This window comes from Abramis brama (genome assembly GCF_963993115.1).
Source record: "Abramis brama genome assembly, chromosome: 19".
Classification (NCBI taxonomy): domain Eukaryota; kingdom Metazoa; phylum Chordata; class Actinopteri; order Cypriniformes; family Leuciscidae; genus Abramis; species Abramis brama.
In genome coordinates, this window is record NC_139981.1 from 20,683,734 (window position 1) to 20,693,298 (window position 9,565).

At 38.3% G+C, this 9,565-nt stretch overlaps 2 protein-coding genes across 3 annotated transcripts; one reads left to right on the forward strand and one right to left on the reverse strand.

Annotated features, from left to right (window-relative positions):
* Positions 1-1,102: 1,102 nt before the first annotated feature.
* Positions 1,103-5,868, reverse strand: l2hgdh (L-2-hydroxyglutarate dehydrogenase). 2 transcript variants are annotated; one of them, XM_084092240.1, is made up of 11 exons: positions 5,615-5,850; positions 5,179-5,215; positions 4,695-4,810; positions 4,463-4,614; positions 4,227-4,358; positions 3,241-3,403; positions 3,124-3,158; positions 2,856-3,023; positions 2,617-2,774; positions 1,730-1,861; positions 1,103-1,588 (listed from the first exon to the last, which is right to left on the reverse strand). In XM_084092240.1, exons 3-11 carry the CDS (start codon positions 4,750-4,752, stop codon positions 1,393-1,395), a joined length of 1,194 nt encoding a protein of 397 aa, XP_083948366.1. In that variant the 5' UTR covers positions 4,753-4,810; positions 5,179-5,215; positions 5,615-5,850; the 3' UTR covers positions 1,103-1,392. The 2 variants fall into 2 exon arrangements, with proteins under 2 accessions (XP_083948366.1, XP_083948365.1); XM_084092239.1 differs by lacking the exon at positions 5,179-5,215 and having other exon boundaries at positions 5,615-5,868.
* On the forward strand, positions 5,865-9,529 carry dmac2l (distal membrane arm assembly component 2 like). Its single transcript, XM_084092244.1, has 5 exons — positions 5,865-5,993; positions 6,222-6,333; positions 7,839-8,047; positions 8,549-8,720; positions 9,130-9,529. The coding sequence occupies exons 2-5, from the start codon at positions 6,230-6,232 to the stop codon at positions 9,242-9,244; spliced, it is 600 nt and encodes a 199-aa protein (XP_083948370.1). The 5' UTR covers positions 5,865-5,993; positions 6,222-6,229; the 3' UTR covers positions 9,245-9,529.
* Positions 9,530-9,565: the final 36 nt, after the last annotated feature.

Below are 9,565 nucleotides of genomic sequence, written 5' to 3' on the forward strand. Positions count from 1 at the left end.
TTGGCACAATAAACACACATACACTCAAGCGAGTACTTTTTACAGTGAAACTATTGTTTTTGCCTTTCAGTAAAAAGCACTGAATAATCTTGAAGTGCCTTGTCAGCGATATTTACAGATTATATTTTTGATAGTTATTTTAGTTCCTATTGATCTAAAAATCCCTCAAATTTCCAGCCAACCACTGCTATCGTGTGGTCAGTAGCGACACGGCCACCCAATAAATCATGTAAACACTTTTTCTTGGTGACATTTCAGCAGATTAATGCACTAGAAAAGGGGTTTAAGCCTTTACAGCAGTGGCTGCAGAGGGGCCGGGGCCCACAGCAAAACTGAATGGGCTTCAAGATTACTTAAAGGGCTAGATCACCTAAAAATATTTTTAAAAATTACTCGCCTTCATGTTGTTCCAAACCTGCATGAGTTTTTCTTCTTCTGTTGAACATAAAAGACGAGATTTTGAAGAATGTCAGTAACCAGACAATTGACAGCACCCATTGACTTCCATAGTATTATTTTCCTACTATGGAAATCAATGGGTGCTGTCAACTGTCTGGTTACCAACATTCTTTAAAATATCTTCTTTTGTGTTCAACACAAGTAAAAAAAAAAACAAAAAAACTTGAGGTTAAGTAAATGATGACAAAATTGTCATTTTGGGGTGAACCATCCCTTTAAAATGATTTAAAATAAAACATGGATTAAAATAAGCTAAAGAAACAAAAAAATCAAGATGTTTCACCTCCTCAACATCTTTTTTTTCTTTTCTTTGAAGTATCAGGGTTCCTATAGTCTTGAAAAACCTGGATAAACAAGGTTTAGTTATGCCAAGCTCTAAAAATACTTTACTCTGTAGAAAAAACTTTCAATAATATAAACATTACATGTTCACCTAACAGATTATGCTAGAAAGGAAGAAAATAGTTATAATGTCAAGAAAATGTATGCTTTATATATGGGTTGAAAACCCTGATTCTACAAGGAACAAATCAGAAGAATTGTTTTTGAATTACTCAATAACTCGCTTCAGACATCAGAGCTTCGAGATAATTTGAAAACCCACCAAAAATAATTTGTCATGTTTTATTTAATTCTTTTTTTTACAAATTCAGATATGGAGTGAACACATTCTCTTAAGAGGCAACTACCTTTGTACATTACTTTAAGGCAGTTAGATCATTAGATTTACAAAGACATAATAATAGTTTCCCAACATTTCCTAAAATCTGCATTATTTGCAGAAGATCCATTAAAAAAAGAGCACCAGAAATCTTTTTGTATTATGACTGTTCCACACAATACCAAAGTTTTATTCTATACTTATTCTTTTATACTCTGAATTAAAGTATAAGAATGAGAGTGTTATCATGGTGATGGCAATGTCATCTGAGTCTACAGTTGAAATCTTTTCTCCAGCTCATCTGCGATCATCTCGGCGATGGCCAGAGAGGAGCTCGCAGCGGGTGACGGTGCATTGCGTACGTGCAGAATCCGGCTGCCCAGCTCTCCCTTCCCACCGTCAAACACAAAATCATCCACCAGGTTTCCTTCAGCATCCAATGCCTGTGCACGCACACCGGACGGCCCCCTGCACAAACCAACAAGCAGAAAAACAACATTTTCAAACAGGCCAGTGTGTGCAGGACAAAAGCACTATATTAGAGTGACTATACAACAATAGTGGTGATAAGCATGACCCTTATAACCTTTCCCAATAGAGTGATTGTACCTGAGGACATCACTGGGGCCCAGTTCAGGTATGAACTTCTGCAGAATCTTCACCTGAGCACTGGGAAACACACCTCTATACATCTCCCCCATTCCATACACAATGTTCTTCATCACCAGCCTCTGAAGACCCCTACACACACACACACACAGTTTTCAAGTCAAGAAACTGTCTTAAATGAACACCCCCTTTGTATTTAAAGGAATATTCAGGGTTCAGTTAGCTCAATCGACAGCATTTTGGCATGCTGATTACCATAAAAACTTATTTTGACTTGTCGACATGAAGAATGGAAGAAAATGGGGCCAATTTACTTCATAACCATTTTTAAAGCAAAAACGTGAAGTTTATAATTTTATAAAAACACTTACATTCATTTGCCTGTTAAACCATTTATTATTTGAGATGTAAATTATTCTCATTATTTTCATGGTCATTTTAGTTTTAGGCCATGTCGTTTTCATAACAACAAAGTTGTAAAACTGGATATAACTTTACAAAGGTTAGTAAGTGATTAAAAATAGAGTAAAAACAGTAATGTTGTGAAATACTATTACAATTCATAAGAATTGTTTTCTATTTGAATATGTTTTCAAATGTAATTTATTCCTGTGATGACAAAGCTGAATTTTCAGACTGATTGTTGACAGTCTTCAGTGTCACATGATCTTTCAGAAATCATTCTGATATGCTGATTTGCTGCTCAAGAAACATTTCTTGTGTTGAAAACAGTTGCTGCTTAATATTTATGTGGAAACCTGCCTTTACTGTAAAATTTTGATCAATTTAATGCATCCATGCTGAAATAAAGCATTTCATTCATTTGTTTAAAAAAAAAACCTGACAAACATTTGAACAGTAGTGTACCAATGTGTATTAGTATGTACCTGTAGGAGAGCGCATTAATGAATTCTTGTGTGTCGAAGTCATAGAGTTTATACCCCTCTCGTTTAAAAGCCAACACCGCGTTTGGGCCCAGCCAGACACTACCATCCATTCGAGGAGTGAAATGGACTCCAAGAAATGGGAAGCGTGGGTTTGGCACCTAGGCACACAAACAGAGACCTTAAAGACACGCTCATATATCTGTGGATTAAGTGTGTGTGTGTGGGCTGTTTCTACTCACAGGGTAGATGTTGCCCCTGACCAGGTAGTTTTTCTCTGGCTTGAGCACCAGGTAATCTCCTCTGAAGGGAACGATACGGGGCTCTGAACTACAGCCAGACATCTCAGACAAATGATCAGAGTAAAGGCCTCCACATGTCAACACGAACCGACACCTCACCTCCTTCCCCTGCACACAAACACAGCCATACTAAGACATACACAATCCCAAGAGATACGTTTCCGACCTGAAATCATAAAAACATGATCAATACATTTCAGTTTCTCACCTGTGAGCTTTTGATGGTGATGGGATATTTCAGCCCTAAACACACATAAAGCGATGAATAGAGTTATATTAAAGAAAAGAAAGAGGTCTGGGACATCGAACAGGTCACATGACTCACCTTCAGCACTCCCAGCTGGGCTCTCTGCTGCAACCTTGATGTCTGATGCCTCAAAGTCTGTCATCACAGTCCCACCTGCTTCCTGGAAGTCTTTACCGTAGGTCACAGCCACTAACTGCCAGTCAACGATCCCCGTGAATGGAGAGTCCAATGCCATGATGCCCTATGTATAAACAAAGGAATGATTTAATACATTATTTCATGTACATTCCGTTCTCTGACTGTTTGATGCATATTGCACACAAAAATGCCATTGGTTGGCTGAAATCAGCAGTTCTCTGCAGATCTGACAGGCTGGCACTACACAACTTCCTGGTGTCTAGGGGTGCACCAGTGAGCAACTGAAATTCTGCTTCATTTTCTGAAATAATCTGTGAAATCTATTTAACAAAAATGTTATCTATAAACAAAACAAACAGTGATTTGTTGCGCATGCTGAAAGATTCGGATGGTCTCTACCTGTCTAAACGCTGTTCTTTTTAACTTTCTATTCATCAGAGAATCCTGAAAAAAATGTATCGCAGTTTCCAAAAACATACTAAGCAGCACAACTGTTTTCAACATTGATAATAATAAGAAATACTTATTGAGCATTAAATCAGGATCATGTGATACTGAAGACTGCTGAAAATGTAGCTTTGCCAACACAGGAATAAAATTTGCCAACACAGGAAGACTTCTTCTTTCAAAAACATTAAAAAAATCTTACCGACCCCAAATTTTTTAGTTAGTGTAAGTGAAGCTAAAGGTTAACTGACTTTACTGAGATTAAAAGACGTCATACAACATTCAAACACATAGACGACAGTCATAAATAGGTTAATAAATCAGTGTTTGAAACAGCAGGCCTAAGGTCACCTGAACCAGGTAAAAGCCTGAAGACAGCACTTTTGCAATCTGCTGGTTATTGATCAAACCAATGAATGATACACGTGTGGAAAATATGTACCTAATCTTTCATTAACACACAGACAGGTGTCACTCACCCTGCAGTACGGCTCTTTCTCTCGAATGGCTTTGGCGTCAATCAGCTTGAGATCTTGTACATTGTTCTTCAGACCGCGCTCATATAGAGCTTTTAGACGTGGAATCTCCTCTTTCTCCAATGCTACGATAAGCTGCGGTCACACACACATACACACTAGATACTATAGAGACAAATCTCTTTGTCAGGTCCAGGATTTGGTATCTGTGGTGTAAAGGGGCCTGTGCTCATTCTCACCTTGCCACATCTCTTATAAGGGACACCTTTCTTCTGACAGTACTGATATGTCAGCGTGGCTCCACGAACACATAGCTGAGCCTTAAGAGAGCCCGGTGTGTAGTAAATCCCACTGTGGATCACACCACTGTTATGACCTGTCTGATGGAGAGCTGGGGGGAGACACCAAAGAAATTAAAATGAAATCAGCATGGATATGAATAAGCATCTAGAAGAACCAATGCACACTCACCAAGCTCTTTCTCTTTCTCCAGCAGAGTAAAGGTGAGGTTTGGGTGCCTGAGGATCATCTCTCTGGCAGAGGCCAGTCCAACAATCCCTCCACCAATAACAGCCACATCGAATGAGCTACACAATATAATGGTATGTTATCAGCCGAGATTGGAAATGTAATTGTGCATGCGCATTTGATCTATTTTTACTATTTATCATCATCGAACACTCACTTAAAGTTGATGTTTACTAACTTGAATAGTTTAATATCACTGTTAAATGTAATCTATAGAAAATCGCATAATGCGGTGATGCCTAATTTCACTTGTAGCATATGAAATGTCTGATTTTAGTTTAAAGTGTTTGATTTATTTATTAAAAACAGGTTAGTTTTCTTTAATATTTGTCCATATACCAGTTATCGGCCAAAAGACGAAAATAATTGAATACTTTAAAGGCATAGTTCACCCCAAAAAAATTAAAATTATGTCAACTTTACTCACCCTCATATAATACCAAACATGTTTGACTTTTCTTCTTCTGTGGAACATAAATGATATTTTGAGAAATGTCTATTTGTCTCCATACAACCAAACTGTTTGGTTACCAACATTCCTCCAAAAAAAATATATATATATTTTGTCTTCCGCATAAGAAAATAGGTCACACAGGTTTGGAACGACACGATGATAAGTATGATTACATTTTCGGTTGAACTATCCCCTTTTATAATATCGGTGCACCCTTAACTGAAGTGTTATTATTGAATGTATCCTGACTAGAGTATCACTGTGCAGTCACAATAGACATACTACAGCCAAAATACTTTTAATAGGATTCTTAGCGTGACACTACAGTCAGAACATTTTCTGTCACTATAAATACTCTGTAGTGTTCTTCAAGTACTCTGTAAGTTAGTAGAGCTGTTGTTACTCTCACCCGCTGTGATGTGCAGCTCTGCACGTTGCAGACTTTGATCCCTGTGACAGTAAACGCGCGCACACATATCCGGTACAGAAAGTTCGTATCATTATTCCACAAAATAAGTGTTTACTTTCCCTAACAGACTTATCCTGTCCGTGTGATCATAGTGCTCGTCTTTGACCCGGTCTGGTTTAATGAATCTCTTCGCTCGGGCGCTGAAAGCTTGTCCTTCGTGGCCCCGCCCCTGACGCACAGGTCGCTCACTCACTGACCAATGGGAGCGCGGGATGGGATGACGTAAAGGGTGAAAGATCAACGCGCGCGCATGGAGGACACGGGATGTAAATAACAGATACTACGCACATATCCAGAACAGCACTACCCGAACCACACGGTCAGTTTTGTAAGATTCACACTATTTCTTTTTTTAGCGGTTCTGAATGCGATTAGAACAGATTATCTTGTATCTGTACTGCATTTAGAGGTTTGATAAATTATTATGTTGTCCTATAGATTCAATGACATGACCGTCAACGTACAGATTGTTCTTCTCGATCTTTTATTAGAAAGTGTATTTGTACAGTGCGCCTTCATGCTTTGACGTGTCGTCTCTTTATTTTAGTCATAGACATGAGATTGTTGAGCTGGTCAGCGCGGATGGTTTTATCCGCACGCAAGCAGCCGCCAGGGGGCAGTCGAGAGTTCTGGGGGTGGCTCAATGCTGTTTTCAACAAGTAATTTTTGAATATTTTTCCAAAACAATTACGTAACTAGTTTAGTTTTTCCTCTAATGTCATAATTATTTCCTTTCCCAACCCACGGCAGATTCTAAAGCACCTGAGGCCAGTTATAAGCTCTAGATACCTAAGGGACTAATAGAGTGACTATTCCTTAGAGTCAGAAATCCCTACAGAGACTAATTTAAATGTGGTAATTCACAACAACAGCTCTTATTTAGAGTCTAAACTTGTAAGTTTAAAGTAATAGCATCTAGCAGTTCAGTTTTATACTTTTTTTTTTTTTTAAATGTGGATGTGAAGTGTATATATATATATATATATATATATATATATAGGGGTGCTTTTTACTGATTTGTAATCACCTTCTAGTTTTTTTGCAGTTCACTTAAACAGTCCTGAAGTGTGTCAAATTCATTTTAAAAGTTCCATATAGTCTCTGAAAAATAGTGTACAAAATAGTGGTCGACAAATATGGTTTTTTTTATTGGCCAATACCACTGCCAAAAAGTTGTGTTGCCATTTGCCGCTTAGTGAAATACATTTAGTATGTTTTGATCAAAACAAATAAGATATGCAACAGTTCTGGTTCAAAGTTTAGGGTCAGTAAGATTTTTTAGCATTATTATTATTAAATAATAATTTAATTACATTAAATCAATCAAAATTGACAGTAAAGACATTTATAATGTTACAAAAGATTTCTATTTCAAATAAATGCTGTTTTGAACTTTCTATTTATCAAACAATCCTGTAAAAAAATTCACAAAATATTAAAGGAATAGTTAACTTAAAAATGAAAATTCTGTCATCATTTACTCACCCTCAAGTTGTTTCAAACCTGTATGAATTTCTTTCTTCAAGATATTTTGAAGAATGTCTGTAACAAGACAGTTGATGGACCCCATTGACTTCCATAGCAGGAAAGAAAATACTGTGGAAGTCAATGGGGTCCATCAACAGTTTGGTTTCCAACTTCAAAATATCTTCCTTTGTGTTCAGAAGAAGAAATAAATTCATTCTGGTTTGAAACAACTTGAGGGTGAGTAAATGATGACAGAATTTTCATTTTTAAGTTAACTATTCCTTTCAGTAATTTAAGAAATATTAAGAAATGTTTCTTGAGGACCCAAACAACATATTAGAATGATTTCTGAAGGACCATGTGACACTGAAGACTGGAGTAACGATGCTGAAAATCCAGCTTTGAATTCACAGGAATAGAATGGAATAGAAAATTGTTATTTTCAATTCTAATAACATTTCACAATATTACTGTTTGTGTATTTTTGATCTAATAAATGCAGCCTTGGTGAGCATAAGGCATCTTACCGACCCCTAAACCATTGAACGGTAGTTTATGCAAGACTTAATTGTTCTATCACTGGTTTTAGATGGCATGTCACACTCACACAGCAGGACACTGCAGTCACTGCTTAAAATGTCACGTTGCCTTTCCAGATGCATTATTCAGTAATTGTTGTGTTCTTTGATCAATATAGAGTTGATTATGAGCGTATTAAAGCAGTGGGTCCTGATCGAGCTGCTGCCGAGTGGCTCCTGAGATGTGGTGCAAAAGTTCGGTTCCGTGGCTTCGACCGCTGGCAGCACGACTACAACGGACTCCCGACTGGGCCGTTGGGCCGGTACAAGATAGAAGCTATTGATGCCACAGAGTCCTGCATCATGTATCGTGGTTTTGATCACCTGGGTAAGTGAATGCTGCAGTGCCAAAAGATCGACCCTTCTCACTGTCCTCACCCAGTTACCTTTATGTAGCAGAATTATCTTTTAACCTTTAGCATTGTTACTGTACATTACCTATGCAAATTTAATGAAATCATTAGTGAATGGAGAAGGCCAAGATCTCTTACTCTATTTTCTCCAGCAAAACAATCTTGCATTATTTATTAAATTAGACCCCAGAGAGGGAAAGTTTGTGAGGACGCTACTATGTGTGTGTGAGATGTGGTGAGACACTGAGACACCGTTTGTGTGTCACAGGTGAGGATGAGACACTGTCTGTGTGTCACAGGTGAGGATAAGAGGTTCAGTTGTGGGAAAAAGTGACGTAAAGCAAAAGGGTGTTTTACACTGACAGATACAGTGCGGTTCTCTCTCTTTTCACACATCTAGTTTTACTATACAGTACACTACATTTTACATTACACCTACTGTACTCAATAAAGGTTGCCTTTGTGTTTGTGTTTAGAGGGTCTCGAGCACTTGGAGGATATCAGGTTGAATAAGTGTATTTATATAGAAGACGCCTGTCTGGAGCGTTTGAGTCAAATAAAGACGCTGCAGGACAGTGTGAAGAACATGACGGTGGTTTCCTGTGGTAATGTGACCGATAAAGGACTCATCGCTCTTCATCAACTCAGGTATGACAACAGCATCTTTTCATTTCAATTTAGCACCATATTACTCCACATTTTGTGTATGCCAAATGAGGACCGTGATTGGACGACGTTGATCTCAAATGACCAAATATCAGAAGATTTATCAGCCAGGAATGCGTTTCCCAGAAGCATTGTGAGCCTCAGTTGAACAGAGACCAATGTTGCCAAAAGTTTCTACAATCTACTTAGTCTTGGGGGTTTTCACACCTCGCTTGGAGCATTTGTTTCAGAACCTGGTAGGTTTTCTCCCTTAGTTCAGTTCGTTTAGGCATATATGTAAGTGAACTGAACCAAGAAGAAAATGCAAAAAATGAATAATAAACACAGCCCTGGACGATACATTGGTTTGAGTAACAACCGTTACCTCAGATTGTCTGCTTGTGTGTATTAGGAACCTGGAGTTGCTGTTTCTCAGTGATCTCCCTGGTGTAAAAGATAAAGATCAGACTGTGGACAGACTCCAGACCGCACTTCCCAGACTCGCCATAGAACTGGACCTTGCTTAACCAATCACATCATCTAGCAGAGCACATTTGGAACAACACAACTCTCACAGCCTCGTGACCAGGCCAGACAACCCCTCTGGCTGATGTCCATGACTTCTGTGGCAACAGTAGCCAAGCAACTGAGCATCCCAGAGACGGATCCGGGATCCAGAGAGCTGCTTTGCTTTAGAGGCAAATCAACAACACCGGATTCCCACCGAAACAGCTTTGATTAATTAAATAAAGTGTTTAGGCAGATGAACAATCTTATGTTGCCGTTAACAATAAACTTTCAGCTGTAGATTTTCTTCTTTTTTTTTTTCTTGCTTCATTTCTTAAGAA